Source organism: Cinclus cinclus, chromosome 8 (genome assembly GCF_963662255.1).
Source record: "Cinclus cinclus chromosome 8, bCinCin1.1, whole genome shotgun sequence".
Lineage (NCBI taxonomy): Eukaryota > Metazoa > Chordata > Aves > Passeriformes > Cinclidae > Cinclus > Cinclus cinclus.
Window position 1 is genome coordinate 13,731,908 of NC_085053.1, and position 18,491 is coordinate 13,750,398.

The 18,491-nt window shown below is 36.0% G+C and overlaps 1 protein-coding gene across 2 annotated transcripts in view; it reads right to left on the bottom strand.

Moving 5' to 3' along the window:
• Positions 1 to 2,297: 2,297 nt before the first annotated feature.
• Positions 2,298 to 18,491, bottom strand: part of ABCD3 (ATP binding cassette subfamily D member 3) — a 28,416-nt gene continuing 12,222 nt past the window's right edge. The window contains exons 4-23 of one of the 2 annotated variants that reach the window (XM_062497620.1): positions 16,936 to 17,024; positions 16,001 to 16,070; positions 15,168 to 15,265; positions 14,487 to 14,610; positions 13,498 to 13,554; positions 12,242 to 12,384; positions 11,842 to 11,911; positions 11,359 to 11,428; positions 11,139 to 11,236; positions 10,969 to 11,060; positions 10,425 to 10,513; positions 10,278 to 10,350; positions 9,232 to 9,295; positions 8,804 to 8,881; positions 8,648 to 8,713; positions 8,456 to 8,545; positions 8,118 to 8,237; positions 7,516 to 7,620; positions 6,117 to 6,173; positions 2,298 to 5,355 (exon numbers count right to left, since the gene is read on the bottom strand). In XM_062497620.1, the coding sequence (XP_062353604.1) occupies positions 5,278 to 5,355; positions 6,117 to 6,173; positions 7,516 to 7,620; positions 8,118 to 8,237; positions 8,456 to 8,545; positions 8,648 to 8,713; positions 8,804 to 8,881; positions 9,232 to 9,295; positions 10,278 to 10,350; positions 10,425 to 10,513; positions 10,969 to 11,060; positions 11,139 to 11,236; positions 11,359 to 11,428; positions 11,842 to 11,911; positions 12,242 to 12,384; positions 13,498 to 13,554; positions 14,487 to 14,610; positions 15,168 to 15,265; positions 16,001 to 16,070; positions 16,936 to 17,024 (1,731 nt within the window). In that variant the 3' untranslated portion in view covers positions 2,298 to 5,277. Of the gene's footprint in view, positions 5,356 to 6,116; positions 6,174 to 7,515; positions 7,621 to 8,117; positions 8,238 to 8,455; positions 8,546 to 8,647; positions 8,714 to 8,803; positions 8,882 to 9,231; positions 9,296 to 10,277; positions 10,351 to 10,418; positions 10,514 to 10,968; positions 11,061 to 11,138; positions 11,237 to 11,358; positions 11,429 to 11,841; positions 11,912 to 12,241; positions 12,385 to 13,497; positions 13,555 to 14,486; positions 14,611 to 15,167; positions 15,266 to 16,000; positions 16,071 to 16,935; positions 17,025 to 18,491 lie in introns of both variants that reach the window. The other variant, XM_062497621.1, reaches the window with a different exon arrangement.

Consider the following 18,491-nt stretch of genomic DNA (forward strand, 5'->3'; position numbering starts at 1 on the left):
TCAAACTTTCAATAACCAAGCTTAAAATATTAGCTTTGATTTGTGCCAAACTCTTAAGTCATTTTAATGGAGGAAAGTTGCTAGGTCACATAGGTGGAGTTCCCTATCTCTACCCAAGTAAACCACTCTCAGCACTTTTTTTTTTTTCTTTGTCTAGACAGAATTGACCTCATTTTTCCAGTTCTGCTCTATTTTGGTTCAGCATCATGTGTAGATGCCACTCATTTCCTACAATGAGGAACGGGTGGGAAATAAAGGATGTTGGTTTGTGGACAAGCAGAGCAGGGAACAGGGCTGGGCACTACAACAAATGTGCTCTTTTCACCAGTAAAAGCAATTGTGTTCAATCTTTATGGTTCACACTTGCCAAGGGTCATTAAGACTAACACTAAGCAGTGTAAGAGAGATTGTGATTAAGCCTGGTTTGTGAAAGACACATTTCATATAAGTAGATTGTCCAAGTTTCCCTTCTCTCCCATTTTAAAATGCCAACTGGATGATTATTCTTGCATTGTAGCATTCATTGCAGAATTACTGGCAAAATGTCTTCAGTTGCCCAAGTAAAACCCCATGGAATTTGCTTAGGCATATTATTCCTCTTTAATCCCTGAATTTACTGTATTTTCCAAATTACTCCCTTAAAACATCATCTGTCTGTGAAGTTCCAGGCTGCTTGGCACCTGACTCTGCCATTGAATACAAGGAAAGAAAATGATGCAGAAATTCAAAGAAGGTTTTGAAGATAATATTTTTTCTAAAGTTTTTAACATGAAAGACAATCTGCCTTCATAATAATCTAACTTGGTTATATTTCTGTTTCAAGATGAATGATAGAATGTTTTGGGTTGAATAAAACCAGTTTCAACCCCCTCTTTGAGTACATGTGACAGGATGGGTTTCATCAGAACATATAAAGAAACACAGGAACCTGCAACGTGCACAGCCACTCTACACTTCCCAGTGAAGTTTCAGGCATCATAATAAAAACCTGACTGTGTCCAGACCACTGGCACGTGGAAGGAAAACCAACCAACCCAACTCTTCCTGACACAGCTGCACATCCCTGATTAGTGAAACCAAGAAACCTCTTTCCATGCTCAGGAAAGGGACTGGCACAAATCATGTGGCTATGTACACCTAATAAAGAAGCAAATGGATTATACATAGAAATAACTGCTTTGAACAGCAGCTTTGAACTAGACATTTCAACTTGGACACTGTTGATTTTCTTGACAGATAAAAGCTGTGGTTTATTTTCTCTATAAAACCTAGGCAACCTTTCCAGCTATTTTTTTGCAGTGGGATTTCAGATGGTACCATGAGATATCCATAGAAACAACCACGGTAATGATCAACGACAGTTAAATTTAAATTTTATTAATGTATTTTCAACTTCTAGCTTGACTTCATGTACCTAAAAATAAACTTATGTATTAAACATCCCCTCCACAACACAGAAGTTCCTTTCTTTCCTCCTCTCTAACTCATCAACCTAACTGAACAACACTTTGATTTGTAAGACTGCATTCATGACTGAGACTTTTTCCTTCAAAGGGAACATTACTCTTTAAGAATGCTTTACAATACAGTTGTTGCACAACTAATCTCAGTTAAGTAAAGGAAAAATCCATACTAGTTAGCATTACGAAACTCTGATCACTTAAAAATACATTAATTCCAGGGGATCTTGGCTGCACCTTTACACTACTGTGTTTCAAGTATCCTGACAACTAAGGAAAACAATTTAAAATTACAAATACAATAAAGGTAAAAAAATATTAACTTATTAACCTCAAAGTACAAAGATTAAGGAGCCATTCAAAAGAATCACATACTCATACTGTGTTAATCTTATTCAGGCCCTTCTAAAATCAGAGGGAAAAGAAATGGCCAGGAGACAAAGGAGAGAGAGAGACCAGGATCACAGAATATTCTGAGCTGGAAGGGACCACAAGGATCATGGAATCCAGCTCTTAGGTTAATGGCTTGTACATTATTAGCACCATGCTACAGCCAATTGAGCCAATCTCAGTGCAGATTTAGAGCAGATTAATGCCTCTATAAATCCCACTGCTACATGTATGTGTCTTCAGGAAATGAACTCATGCACTTGGTTAAGCCTAAACCAGATGGCATCACCTGGCTGATTCCAGGGCAAATTTCCAGGGCACTGCAGATTTTCAAAGCTGAACACAAAACAACTGGCTCACTGAGCAACTCAGCATTTGTTGCACATGCATTCACTGTACTATTACAGGATTGCTAATCACATCATTAAGAAACATGAAAAGCCTAGGTATATTTTATCTTTAGATTTTTTTATTATTATTATTTCAGAGGCACTTAATGTCTTACATTTACATAGCGCCATTCCCCCTCCAAAACACTTTACATTATTTACACACAGGAATGTTTCCCACCGTTGAAATGCAGCCATCTGACTATTTCCAGTACCATCTTCAAAGCACCAACAATTTGAGAATGAAAGTATTCATCAGTATGTTGTCTATTAAGATAGTTCAGAATTCCATTTCATGAACTTCCAACTTGTGCTATTAAAGAAACATAACTAAAATCACAGTGCAATTCTGCAACAGAACTGAGACTTTGATCATTTTCATTAGATTTTTTTTACAATCTCTCATTAGATCAAGTCTATCCCAAACACTTCAATATAAGGCTTTTTAAGAATAAAATTCTAAAATATCATTCCTTTTAATATTTTCTTTATAAGCCTCCCTTACAATCAAGCACAAAAGAATATTTTTCTTTCCTTCCAGTATATTTAGAAACACCAACTCCTGGCCCTAAGGAGATACCAACATCCTCAGTTTCAACAAATTAATGGCACCTAAAGGCAAACCTATTTCTCCTTGGTTTTGGAGATTTTTTGTTTGCTTGTTGTTAGTGTTAAAAATAAATACAAGATTACACAAAATTCTGTTACAACCAGTAAAATTGTAAAGTACAATTGGGATTGGCTGCTGGGGGCAATGTAAGTGTGCTGCATATGGTTTTGCTTGTTAGCATTAAAAATACATTAAAGTATTCCAAGTTCACTACTCCATGGCAAAAGACTGCCCTACTCACAAAGATCATAGCAACTTTCTCAGTTTAGAGATGAACTTTTTCTTTGTCTCCCTAGAAGGCTACTAAAACATCCCTTCCAAGAGAAGAAGTTGCATTTGTGCTGAGAACTCTCACAAAAAAAACCCAAACCAGAAAACCTTCCCAAACAACAACTTATCTGGCATCCCCATTTCCATGGTTACACTTTGAAAAGGACTACAGCCTCACACACAGCATGCTGCTACCTGCTACATTACAGCTGATGTGAGAATCTGAATGAACAGAAATGAGAGATTAGTGAAGTCAGGCACCTACCTGCCTTCCTGTAAAACAAGCACAAAAAATTTTCTGGTACCTTATTCTCTTGAATATGCTATACTTCAGAGAGAAGCTTTTTATCTTCATTGATGCATTAGACTCTGATTCTACTGTGGTCACTAAATTCTCATACCAGGATAGCTGTTTCCATTTGAGTACTTTGGAAGAACACTGACAGGTAGGGGCAAGAACTATGATAAAAGGAAAAACTATTAACTGGTAGCAATTTCAACATGAAAGAAAATTACTAATAAAACTTGGTAAAATTAACAAACAGCAGCACATCCAAGTACATATTCATTTTATAAAAAGTAGGAACTTTTTAAAATCTAAACCCTCGATAAAAGATGCACAAAGTACAGATGTATTGCATATTTTATGCATGCCTTCATGTAGTGCATTTCTATATTGTATCTTACATGGAACACTAAAAAACTACTAGACCTTCACTGTACAATAGGTATTGTATTTTTTTTTTTTGTTTTAAAGCCTAAACAGCAATTCAGTTTGAATTACACCTTCCCATTCCCTCATCACAAAAAACACCTTGCTGCATTGATGCTTGTCAAACAACAACCACAGTAATCATTTGTATGGAAAAAACAATTACAGTAAACTATTGTACGAGCTTGGTTCCTTTGAGGGCACTTGGAAGCTGGAACAAGAAAACCAGCAAGGACTGGAGATTCTTACAAAACACAGAGAATCGCTGGTAAATAATTTGTATCTGAAGTCAAGAAACATCATGATAATAAGAGAATAAACATGAAGAATGAAAGCACTGTTTCAGGCTTCACAGCCCAGAAGACCAAACAGAGTACCATTATCACTTGCTATGAAATTCAGATCTGAAGGGCAGCTAAAACTGTAAGATATCAGATTTTTTCAATAGGGAGAAAAGAAGGAAGTTGGAAAAAGTAAATTCTGTAAACTGAAGGACTAGACATAGGACAACTGTCTGCTATTTCACATATTAACATTTTTGAGCCCATTATAACCTCTACTGATTTGAGGAATGACTGGACCCATATTCTTTTCTCTGTTTCTTCTTGTGGGAGTCATTCATTTCTTCAGAGCTAAAAACATTCACAAGCTTGTTTGATACAAGGATCATCACTTTTCTTTTCCCCGTTTTTTTTTTTTGTGGGTTGATCCTTTCCTCCTTCAGCTGCCTCTCAACTCTTCATTACCACAGTATTTCTAAGACAGAAAAAGGGCATTTGGGCTGGAGGGTGGATGAAGCTTTTGCTAAACTGGGGAAGAATGGGAGCTGAGCTCCAGAGAAAACTGCGTGGACAGATAGATGTTAAAGATGAATCCAAGTCCCAGCAAAGAACAACCTTATTTTTTTTTAACACCAGAAGGAATTAGTTTTGTCTTTTAGTTTCAGTTCATCCTTTTTCAGCAAGGACATATTGGCTACATCACAAGGCTTGGACAAGGAAAAGGCTCTTTCATTTAACAGGGCACAGATCTGAAGATGGGACAATGTCCTGCACTGTGTGAGATCTCTCTGAAACATGCATAGAACAGAGCAAAAATCCAAGACTGCTGTGCAGGAACGAGAGAGGTAGCAACCCTAATTTTAACAGGGCTTTTCACTGAAGGGAAAGAAGGTCTACAAAAGTCAAATCAGCCGATTTCAAATGGTTTGCATCCCAGGATGAATCAGGTTACACTAATTTAAGCCCAATTTAATTTAGGCAGGTTTTTAAACCACAAGAATAAGGACATTCTTAGTACTTATCAATAATTAAACCAACATATACACAATTAGCAATATCCTACATAATAGCAAATGCTTAACAAGCTGAGTAATTTTATGTTACATTGTCTGGCATTCTACACACTTCCTGTAATCATCAATCTCTAGCAGTTCAGTTCATGACTTTAAGATCCAAATTCAACTGTATCTTCAGTTATTTTCTTGAATTCATAGTTTCCTCGGCCATCCATATGCAAGTAGAACTGAAAAAAAACCAACCCAACATACATTATTAACCACCTAAAAAATACCAGCTCTATAAAGACCTAAATAAATTAAATTTTGAAGTACTTTTAAAAATAATTTAAAAACATTTTAAAAGTTTTAGCAATATCTTAAACTCAGAGGGTAAGCTGCTCTCACCTCACACATCATTAAATTCACCTGCCTCTGTAAAAATGTTAAACTGTATTTTTGCATATCCATCAGACTGCTAACAGCCACATCTAGACTTAACACTGTTCTCTTGGGTTTTGTGTCAATATCCTTAGGGCACAGATTCGTTCCTGTGCATTAATTCAATATCTTTATCCACATGTACAGTCTGTCTGCATAAAAAGAACAGTAAAATCTTAGTTTGCAATAAAAAAGTCCACGTTTTAGAGATTCTTTTTAAAGCATAAATGTATTAGATATAATGAAAGCAAAAAAAATCTATGGTGTTCACTAGTTGCTGAATTCTAGTTCAGGGATTTTTTTGAGTCTAAGAAAGAAGACTTAAGCACCTAGCCAGCTTCTCATTTTATAGATACATAAAAAATTGTTGGATACCATTCTTTCATAACTAAAAGTATAAGAATATTTCAGAGTAAAATGGGATTATAAAAAGTAAAAGCTTATAAAAACCCAAACAGAACATGACCTATGAGGATGTGAAATGGTCACAGCTCGGATAACCAAGTCAATTTCACACAGTCAGTCAACAAAACCCACAAAAGTTCTTCATAAAGCAAAGATAACATACATCATGATGCTTCCAGAGAGACTTCCTGTGGGAAACAGTGAAGAGAGTGATGCCAACCTAAATGAAAAAATACCCACAAAACAGTTAATTCTTCTCATGGATAAGGTGTTATTTATTTTTCAGTAGTCTATCAGATGAAGATCTTAAATTCACAGCCACAAGCTTCCAGACAATTATTAAGACTATACATACATAGTTTTTATTACAAGATTTTGCAGCAGGGGGAAGCAATCAGGAGGGATTTATAATTTTTAATTGATTTCACTATTCTTTTGCTCCTAAAGATTTGTCAAACATAGAATTAACTGAGTAAAAGAGGCAAGGCAGGAGGCAGGTAAAACAATAAAGGTGATGAATAAAGGAATTCTAACAACAAAAAAAAATTCCAAACCCACAAAAGCTGCAATGAATTACAAACTCAGAGTGACAGTTTAAAGTGAATAACCTTCCTTTGTTTCCTTTCAACTCAGTCAACTATTCATCCCCAACAATAGCAGCAAGGACAAAATTACTCTGATGATAAAGCAAGGTAACATTTTTTCTTTCTGCAAGGACAGCCTAACCAGGGACTCTATTTTTTTCAGGAACATGCATTAGCCACTTGGCAAGCATAAATGAATATTCAAGTTAACAGAATAAGAAGTATGTGGAAAACAGACTTTAAAAATTGTCAGGATATTGATACCAGTGTGAGAAAATCAGTTCATGAAATAATGCCCCTTCTCCTGCAGAGTCCTCACCTAAAGTCCATGCACTACTACACAGGGCTCCTTTTGTTTCAAACATGGATTTCAGTGGATGCACAGCTTTGCTCCATTATCATTCTGGAATACTGACACTCAGTAACTAATGTCATTCAATAACCTTTCTTTCCCAGACTAGGGTGTGAAATTGAATCTTATTGATTTCACATGGCACCACAGAGAAATGGTGAGTTTGAGAGTAAAAGGAAACACAAAGCTATATTTAGCATTATCATATTTTCCTAGAATGCTTGGCTTTTCAGATCTCAAAATAGATGAAAATGTTAACTTCCAGCCTTTCATTTCTGTTGCCATGGCCAAAAGAAGCCTTTTGAACAAGACAACATTCTACAGTTTTAGGTTATTTGGTCCTGACTTGACATTCTAAGACTATCTGGAAAAGTAAGGTTACATGGCAGTTAGTAAGAGCTCTCTGTATACCACAGAGGCTACATGTAGATCTGTATTATCCTAGGACTACAAAATGATCCCTGAATTCTAGTGTGCATAAAGTTGTACGCCCCTCTAGGATATTTTCAGTTTTTTTTTTTCTTTAAATTTTTAGTCTGCACTAGGCATAAGGAAGAGTGAACCTTGCTCCATTTTAGGTTTCTTGTTAATGTACAGAGAGGTAATTCCAGAAACAAAGAGCTCACCTTTCGGCAGTGGCTGTAAATGTAGCCCTCTACATCCACACTAACAGCACTGGTGCACTCATCCAGAATTGCAAACTGGGGCTTATGATAGAACAGCCTTGCCATCTGGAATGCAAGCCAAAAATAAGGTACTGTGGATACAGAACAAGCAGCAATGGTATAGTGTTAAAAGTTAAACTAAGAAATAGTGTCCAAAAATCTATCATGGAAAGGGAATTAAGTTGATACCCACTGAAACACAAAAATCCAAAAGTTGCACATTATCTTACACTTCTTTTACTCAAGACAAGTACTTTAGAAGTCCTGCTTATACAATGAAAGCACAAGACATGATGAAAGTATGTTTAAAAGACAGTATTTAATCTTAAATTTTGACTAAAATCCCCACTATTTTCAGTTGTTTTCACAGTATTTAGATATTTCACATTTTGGGGGTTTCTTCTAAGTCAAATACTAATATTTAATACATAAAAATAGCTTACATTTAAAAAATTATTAAATTTTTAAAAATTAAATAAAATTTATTTTAAAATAGCTTAGTTCAGGTTTTATTTTTTACTTATGTTCTGCATTTGTTAAGCATTTATGCTTTTGAGACATACTGCCATTCTCTGTTTTTCTCCCCCGCTGAGTACATCCATCCAGTCCTGAACACTATCCCAGCCTCCTTCACGTTCCAGGATTTGACCCAGCTGGACATTATCCAAGTACTCTTTCAGCACCTTTTATGGAAACAGGAATGACAAATAAAGCTTACATGAACTTAAAAGACAAATGGTTGAAAAAAAGCTATGAAAGATTATACCACAACATTATTAACCCTGGTAAATACTAAAATACTATTAAATGCAGTGTTTTTCATAGCAGTTTCAATATTTCTGAACTGGAATAATTACTCATCCTAAGCAAGACACAGGGCTAATGAACTAATTATCATTACCTGGTCAGAAATCCCTTTCTTTTTCTGATCTTCTAAAGTATCCGGATATATAACTTGATCTCTGAGTGTTCCAAGAGTCATGTATGGTCTCTGAAATACAATTAAAACCAAAAAGATAAGTCAAATATTTTTAAACATAATCAAAGTACAAAGAAAGAGAACATGATTGTCAAGTAAAGTACTTGGTCTCACCTGAGGAACATAGAACAACTTTCCTCTTACAGGTTTTGTTAAACGCCCACCAAACAAAGGCCACAACTGCAAAAGGAAAGATTAAAACTTGACAAAAAAGTCCAGTTACAACCATGCTTTGCATTATTCCCTGTTTTTTTTATAATGCTCCCTTACCTCACCAAGAACACGGAACAGGGAGCTCTTTCCACACCCATTTGGCCCACAGATCAGCACATTTGCACCAGATCGAACCTAAAATTGCAAAGCCAACATGGGAATGAGGCAGTAGTGATGAAAGCTTCTACAATCAATAGGACAATCTGGTATTATCATATGCTTGTATACAACTTTCTGACATTACAGTCAGCAATTTCCAGCAAAAATTAGTCTTTTTCCTCAACTGGTTTAGCACCAATTGCAGCTGAAGAAAACGTACTTGTAACAATAAAACTTCTTAGGATAAAATAGCTTATTGCCTTTTTTTAAAAACTAACATGACAATTTGTTTGCACTTTTCTTATAAACACTATGACCTTTGAAGCTGTCATCTTCCCTGTAAAATTTTATATTAATTTTGTTTCCTATGATACTAATAAACTCACCTCAAAGTTAAGGTCTTGAATCAAAACATCTCCATTAGGTGTCACCAATGGAACATGATCAAACCTGTATGTATAGCAAAGATAAAAAAAAAACAACAGTTGTCTAAAAGAAGTGAACACTGCATGTTTCCTTGAGAGATTTAAGGCACTGGGAAACACTTCACAGTATTTCATTCACTCTCCCAGTTTCCAACTACTAACAGCTAAGAAAGTTCTTGAAACAAAAAGGTACCCTAGCTTTTAAACATCTACAGGGTTGGTTTCATGCTGTGTTTGTTTGGTTTTTTTTTAAATCCTTCAAAGCCTTTTGTCTCCAAAATATCTTGAGGACATAAACCTACATTTTAAACCTAGCAGTGAAGTGTATCTCACTAGTTCTACAGCATGCAATGAATGACTTCTCTGCTCACCTCCCCCTAACCTTTTTTAAAAATGAATAAAAATAGCTACATAGAGAGGAAGGAAGGGGGAAAAGAGACTTTCTCCTCTACTTCCCTATCTGCTTTCCACACTGTCCAGATAGAGATTATTTCATCTTTTAACTGGCTGTATTTTATGTTTTTAAGTAGTAATACTATGTCAATTCCTCAGACTGCAAAGAATGAAGGAATTGATCACAAGTACATCAACGAAATCTCTAAGCATGCAGAATTACGTACTTTGAAAATGAATACAGACTCGCCCCTGATTTTTACACCTGAATTATATAATGGAATAAAATCCATAACTAACGTATTTCTGAGAGGAAACAAGATGGTCTGAGAAGTCCTATTGTAAAGGACAGTACAAATACTACCAAAAAGCCCAAGTCCAGAGAGCAGATTACATCTTCTGCCAATATGAGAAGATAAGGATTGGCTACAGAACAGAAATGCTGAGCGGGTGCGACGTGAAGTTACTAGCAAATAAACTGAAGCACAACAGGAACTGCAAATTGTAATAACAGGTATTCAGACCTCTACTAATGGTTGTAGAGGGGAACACTTATAAAAAACCTACATTAAAAATATTGAACTATTGAACTTGTAGAAATTTCACAAACATACTTGATAAGGTTATCACTGTGGATAATTTCTCCAGATCCAGGTATCAAAGACAAAGGTTGCTTTTTATCTCCATCTTAAATAAAGAAGAAAGTATTAGTGACTGAAATCCTACAGAGATGCACATAGTGGATATTATATCACATCTACCTTTTTCTTGTGATACCATAGTACGCTGATATTTGCCACTGTTCAAGTCCTTCAGAACCTGCATTAATTCTGTGATTCGAGCTGTGAAACTTAAAAAAAAGAAAAAGAAAAGTTAGAAGCTCTGTTGAGTACTCTGTCAAACTGCTAAAATCACAAAGTTATTCAACACATAACAGAAGCAGAATGTTTACATTTCAGAGTTGCACCAGGTTGTCAAATATGCACCATATTTACAAGCTCCTTTTTCTGTAATAACCAAATTTTACTTCTTACAATGTAAAAAAAAGTTTGGTCAATAATCAATACATAATTGATTTAACAGCATTTGACAAGGTTTCAGCTAAACATTCAAACTGCATGCTAGTACTACCTAGATGTGAAAGTTCTAGTGGGCATTATTAATCTTCAGATGTGTTTTCAGCATAAAATGTTTTTAATTGCTGAATTTTTTGCACACTGCAAGGAACAAAGCACGTAAGCTTATCTTAATTCTACAATCAGTTTCTGAAATTGAGATGAGAAAGATTCTTAGTATTAAGCTTACCCAGCCAATCTTGTCATTTCACGGCCTGCTAGGACTATTCTGCCCAAAGCTTGAGACATTCTCAGTAGCATTCTTCCACTTTGGTAGTAATCCTAGAGTAGAAGAAAGTTTCTTTAGGTGGACTAACAAAATTTAAAATTGAGAGGTTGTTTTAATTCTGGTCTATTTACCTCCAAAAGCTCTGCATGAGTGCTATTCTGATGACGAGGATCAGACAGGTTCAAAAATGGACGACTAACAACAAGGTAGCCAACCACAGTGGCAAGGTCTGCAGTTTAAGAATAAATATTAATCTACACATTAATTGAAACAGTAAAAAAAAGTCATTTCTTATGTAAAAAGTCTGTCTTGTTATTTATAGAAATCCATTAGCACTTGACACACACTTACATTTGGCAATGATAGTATCAATGAAACCCATAGAGAACCGGAACAGGATGAAATTATGCAAGTGTTCCACCTGGTAAGTTACAGAAGAAAGAAGTTCAAACTCTACCAGTACCTGTTTTATTATCTTTTATTAGACATTTGGTTCCAAACAGTTATTTTTCAGTAGCTCAGATACATTAACATGCCTCTAAGTGTGGTAAGCACTGCACAAGAGGCCCTGCTGGCAAAGACTTGCATTTGTGATCAAAACAACGTACACATGAAGCTAAATATTGAGAACAATAATTGTGGTGGGTGACAAGGAGGTAAGTGGCAAGAGAAAGACCATTGTAACAGAAACTTCTACCAGCTAACTTTTTAATCTAATGAATGCAGCAGCAAAAACACCAAACCAGTGTAAGCCAATTTATATGAACACATATAGAATCATCATGATAGAATTAAGTTCCACTTAAAATGTTTTAAGAGATAAAAGAGGCTTACCAGCTTACGGAAAGTCTTGTGAATGGTCTGTTTTTCTCTCAAGTTTCCATTGTAAAAAGCAATTTCCTCACTAAAAAGAAACAAACAAAAATAATGGAACTTCATTTTTTTAAAGACAGCCCTTGACAAAAGTCAGCCATAAAATATGGCAATATAGCACTCTCAGTTACTTTAAAAATAAGATTTTGTACTCTTTCACAACAACAGAGCACAGAATTAGTACAGCCCACTTACCCTCGACTATGGAATATAATGCACATACTAATTACTTTACAGTACATAAAGATAACACTTGGCTCAGACCTGACAGCATTACACTTCCCCAGTATATCTTAACACACAATTTCCATTTACCCCACAGTATTGTCACTTATATCTTAGAATCCAAGCAAGTGTGTACCTGTTTGTAATGAGCCGTGAGTTGACATATCTGTACTCTCCTTCATACTTCTGTTCTACAACAGTCATCTTACCAATTGGTCTCCTTAAACGTGTAAGGAAAAACCCTGAAATAATTAAGTATGCCATCATGCTGGCTGGACCCTGTGAATATCAAAAAATAATAAAAGCTTAGGTGATCTCAAATGACAGTATCTATACCCAAAATGCCCAGAAAGCATGAATCCCTTAGTTCTCACCTCCTATGTGCCTATGTTGCCAATTCAATTACATTTGCAACTCCCATCATGTCACCCTCTAGTGTTGTAGATACTATTTTTCTGATTTTACTATTTCTCTGTCCCCAGATGTCCTTCCCACCCCAGCTTTCTATTCAGGTTTTTATCACCACCCAGAGTGGCCTGTCCCCTACTGTCCTAACATATTTCATTAATGATTTATGGTATCCTCTTACTTCTTCTCTCTCCTTTCCACCTATTTCTTTTCCTTTACATTTGCTGAACTGTCACACAGCAGTCAATATTTCAATCCCATTGTCCACTTTTATCTATATATGTATTTTCTGTGTCTCTCAAGCAATCCTGGATCCTAAGGCTCCATAGATGAAGGACAGATGTTTAAATACCACTGAAGTGTGGAATGGCATAAACTAAATTACCTCAGAGAACAGAACAAAGACATCTGAGACTGATACAGTTATCAAGGTTTAGTTTAGCCTCACTGCAAGTCTGTCTCAACAAAATTTGCACCACGTGACCCACAGCTACTCCTTTTCAACTCCTGAACATGTTTGATAATGCATCATTTCACTAATTTGAACAATTAATTCTGCAATTATTCAGCTTATCAAGTCTTACAGCTCAATGCAAGAAATGGTTCCCCTCCATAGAGGCTGCACAGAAACAGAAAACTTATTTTCACCCTTAAATGAAATTCATGCAAGACAAAGAGTCAAAGGATGTTGTACTAAATAGAATTTCCAAATAAGTACTAGAATAAAATAAAGAACTTTCTTGGTCATTCAAATTGTTGATCAAATGCCTGAAAATACTGGGTTTCATTTTGCTTGCTTCAAAACAGAGGGCGCTAAAGCACACAAAACATTAAATGTAAATGCATCTTTTCAGTACGGCCCTTCAAATAATGGAGGAATGCACAACTACCACCTAGAGTTCTCCTCAGATTACAAAGAGGTACAAGCCTATAACCAAAGAAAGGAAAATGTGTTTACAGCTCTAAAAAACCTACTCAATTTACCTGTGCTCCTATTGCACTTGTTAGCTTGAAGATGTATAAAACTATGTCCAAGAAAGGCTGTAAGAGAAGCATGGGAAAAAAAGCCTTAGAACACAAACACAAAACTAATTTACAACAGTCCAGAAGCCATGTACCACCCCAAGAACAGTTACAGCTCTGTACTAAAATACTGGCTAGCCTATTGTAGAAACTAAAAGCTAAGACAAAAGGAATCTCAGCCACATGATTTTTTTTCTGAAAACACTGGCTTGAGAATTGAACATAAAAACATCATGATCTTCAGATAAATACAAACCACATAAAAAGAGTACTTTGCTATTTTATGTCTATAATGACACTCTGCTCACTTATCAAAGGTGAGCTAGAACCCATAACAATGTAACTGAAGTAATTATGAGAAATACTGAATGAAAAGATAATGCCATATATTTGGCTAGGACCCAATAGGAGGAACATTCCAAAGTTCTATAACCTCCCTTAAGCTAAAACAGCTGAACTACAGGATTTGCAGTCAGAAGTTTTTGAACAAAGTTTATTTATACTCAGCTTGTATGAAACATATAGCATCAAAAAATTTAGTCTAAAAATGTCAATGGTATTCTCATTCACGACCCAATCACCTAAAAATTCACACCAGAAACACGGAAAAGCTTATTCAACTACACCTCCCTACACAAAATATTTGTGTGTAACTGAGAGCCAGCCATTGCTTTTCTTCTGAAAACTATCTATCTGAGAGAGCAAAGTCATCACTCTTCATCTGCAAAAGGATGCCTTATATTCTTAAAAGAAAATTGAGTACAAATTATAACAACTCGCAACAGTTCTTTAGTCATGAAATCCACAATGAGTGTGAAATAATATAGCATCATAAAAAATTCTTTTAGTACCATACTCCAAACAATCCACATACAAAAGCACATCACTGTTGTGAGCTGACAGCCCTAAATGTCTACAGTTACTATTCAAAGTTCTCTTAAAATACTTACCTTGCTAAGGTTTGAGTACAGGTCCACTACACTATTACAGAACTTTTCCACATCCTGTGTAAGGAGTTGATCTGGATTAGCTATTCTGTTGTCCAGGTTTCCCATTTTGTAGTATGTATAAGCTCTGAAACAAAACAATTGCTAAGTGGCAAGGAAAAAAAAAATCATAAACTGGGATCTGAAATAGCTGGAACGCCCTTGCTTCGCACAACTGAGATGCTAAGTAGTGCAAACATTAAATTACTGTATGGAATTAACATAACTTGTGCTTCTACCTGACTAAATCCACACTAAATGCTGCAGGATTGTTTAGGCATTCAGGCTCCAGGATGTCTGAGCTGAAGCTCAGGCTCATGCTGCTAGTGATCTTAGAAAACCCTCACACACAGTGCTACAGCACATCTGACAACCAAAATGCAGTGCAGAAGGACAAAGAGCTACTCAAGCTCATGCATCCACCTTCAATTCACCTGAAGTACTTTGGAATCTGACCCAATCATGGAAGCAGAACAGTGCATTTTTCCCCCAACGGAGTCAACTTTACTGTCTTTGTATCTATGGCATATCCAACCTGGATAAGCCACTCACCCCAATTGCAAGTTAATTACAACCTTGCAACCTTCTTACTATGCACTTAAAAGTGACTTGAATCAATAGTAGACAAGCAGACTGTAGACTTACTTAAGATATTCTTCATAGAGGTATCTGGTAAGTCTTACTCGGAAGCAGAGCTTCAGCTCATTTAGACCATACTTCAGGAAGTTATTCACTAAAGAGATCTAAAATAAGAGACAAAAATGTCTAACTAACAAGATCAAACATACTTGGATCAATTTGCAGCATAAATTGTGTGAACACTTTAAAACAGATCAAGTCTCCCCTTAAAGCCAATAATGCCAAAACACAACTAAGACCAATCAGATAGTGTCCACAGGACTACTGCTTAGGTTTCTGTCTCCAGGTCCCAGTGGATCTCACCACTTAAGATAAAATAAATTCATATTACATATTTTCAGCTCTCCTGATAAACTCTAGAAAAAAAACCACCATTCGACAACCACGGCCTTAAATCTGTCAACTAGTTTTAAAATGTATTGCAAACCAGGTAGCAACAATTATTTCTATCTGGTGCAGATCAGAGATGTCAACAAGCTGAAGGAAACCATAACAAATCTGTGGAAAATGTTAAAAAAAATTAAGTCTAAAAAGAAAAATCTTCATCTTCAGTGGTGCCAAAGGAATCCCAAACCTATAGTCAAAATTGCCATCAACAAAACTAGCCTAAAAACCTGAACAAATCTGTTAAAAAAATAGTTGCTACCAATAAGGAAATATGCTGATGAAGTCTCCCACACACTGGAGCCAGAAAATTAAATGTGTGTTCATACAGACCTGTATGTAAAACAACTAATTTCCATAGGTTTTAAGACACTCCTTTGAGATCTTTTCCTCAAAATCTTAATTTACATTTCAAATATGTTCTACTAATATGTCAGTACAAGAAAAGCACTTACAGCAGGCATTGCAGCAATGAAGTTGAACAAGTATTTCTTGAAATCTTTTCTGCTGCGGCCAATGATAGCACTGTAAATGACCACCAGCTAAGAGTCAGTTACAAGAGAAACAACAAAGTATAAACTTGCACCGCTTAAGTAGATAAATTCTCAGGGGAACACAAAGATTAAAAAATATCATCATGGAAACCTGTGGCATTAGCTGCAGGATTCAGTCTGACACCCTGGAGTAAGCTAAGTGGCAAGTGGCAGACTGAGCAGTTGTCTCCTGTCTGCTCCTCTGTAACTGCCCACGTTAAGAGCTCAGAAATTCATGGTCACAGAATACCACTTCTTTCACAGATTCACAGAAGAAAAACAAAGCAGTCCTTATATTCTATAAAGCACCAAACGTCTCTCCTCAAACACAGTATCATTTTGAATTCACAGTTCAAGACCCATTCCGATTTGTTTCAATTTGCAACATGACCAGCAAGAATAATTGGAGGTCTAAAATTCCCCTTCTAACATATTAAAACTGAGAGCATTGCTTTTATCAATCTAAAGAGCAAACAGCTCAGTGGGAAGAAATAGAAGTCCTAATAGCCACACAACATGTCTAAATCTAAGACATAAAAACACTGTTCTGAAGTACCTTCTTGGACATTCAGATCAACAAGATTTAGAGTCTTCAGTGAACAAAATATTACCAAACTAATATTTAATAGTTTGCAAATATTAATTTATTAACATAATTTTATTGATGACCAAAAATAATTTAATAAATTACTTTTTATTTACCAAAACATAGTGGTCCCTCCTCAAATTGCAGCTATACCAGTTTTCCAACAGTTTTAAACAAGCAAGCTATAAAATGTCTCAATATGTATCTTCATAGATGACTTTCCCTGTTAAACATATGAGAGAATGTTTAAAAATAACAAATGTATAGGTACCTTTCAATGACTGTTCCATTTTGAATCATCCAAATATCACAGTAAGTTCGAACTACCAGCATCACAGCAATTAGCAGCAAATAACCTGTCTGGTACAACCACAGGAAGAGCAACAGTTAAATAATGGCCAAAATTCACCATTTTTTCCAGTCAGTCATCCAACTGTACTTAACAGCAAAGTACTACTCTGCTGCCCTAGCTAATGTAACATTTGCTTACTTTGCTGGAAGCACATTAGCATACAATACTTTTAATAAAATACTGACTACATTTTTATGGTGAGTTTGCCTTTTAAAAAGCTGTATTTCATTGATACATATACTGGACACACATCATAAAATGGATGACTGCAGGAATAAAGAAATTGCTGCTATTTTGAGACACCTTTCTTCCACAAGGTTGCAAGAGACCTCTGAACACCACCTACTTGAACTCCCTACTCAAAACTGGGCCACTAGTAACCAGTCACCAGTCAGACCAACAATGCACACAGTTTTCCATCCACTTCACTGTTCACTCATCCAGCCAATTCAGTTGGGCTATCAGGGGATTAAGAGAGACCTGATATAAAAGTATTCTATATCCTCTCTTCCTCCTTATCAGCACAGCCAGTTCTCTCATCACTGAAAGCAATCAGGTTAGTAAGGTGTGATCTGTCATTGGCAAATCCAGGCTGTTTGCAATCACTTTTTGTCCCTTGTGTGCTCAGAGTTAGCTTACAAGAAGTTTTGCTCTAAGTCTTGCCAGGAATATAATGAGGCTGACCAGCCTGTAGCTTCCAGCAAACTTGTTTTCAAATATGGGAGCAAGGTTTGGGATTTTTTTGGGATTATCTGTAACCTCTTCTAATGGCCATGACCTTTTGAAACTGATGAAGGCCAGCTCTGTGAGCACTCCCATAGGCATTTCCATCCATGCTTCTACCTTCTATGCACCTCCTTTTTCTAGCTGGGCTGCTGAAGGTCTGTGTTCATGCAGGCTAAGCTGGCTGTCATGCTTGCCCTACACTCTGGACACCACAATTCACTCCCTTGTGCCTGATAAATGTTTAAGTTGTTACAGTTCATTGCTTAAGTTTTGAGCTCAACTAATGCTTTGGATTTCTCTTTTCAGAAAGTGCCCCGGAAAGCATGGGAAAGATTGAGGCACTGATTTCTACACTGCACAGCTTTCCTGAAATGATGCTGAGACACATTTTGACCAATTCATTTTCTAATACAGGTCGGCCTAGATACAAGTTACTAAATCAAAATAATGAATTAACTGCATCCTATTTAAAGACAGGAAGATACACACAGAATTGTACTGCCTTGTAAAAGATGCCTTTTTTAAAAGTTATGACTTTACAAACCCAGATGTCCTTTTAAAAGTTATGCTACAATAGTAGTGTTGAGCTGACAGTAAATGGCTTATCTTGTAATTGAAACCAGAATCTTTAGTGATTTAACAACTGAACATAACGTAGACTTTAATATTACTATGTTGCTGTTTTAAAGTACATAGCACAATTTAGTCCTATTTAAGTAATGTATATGCAATTGTTTAAATTCTGATGT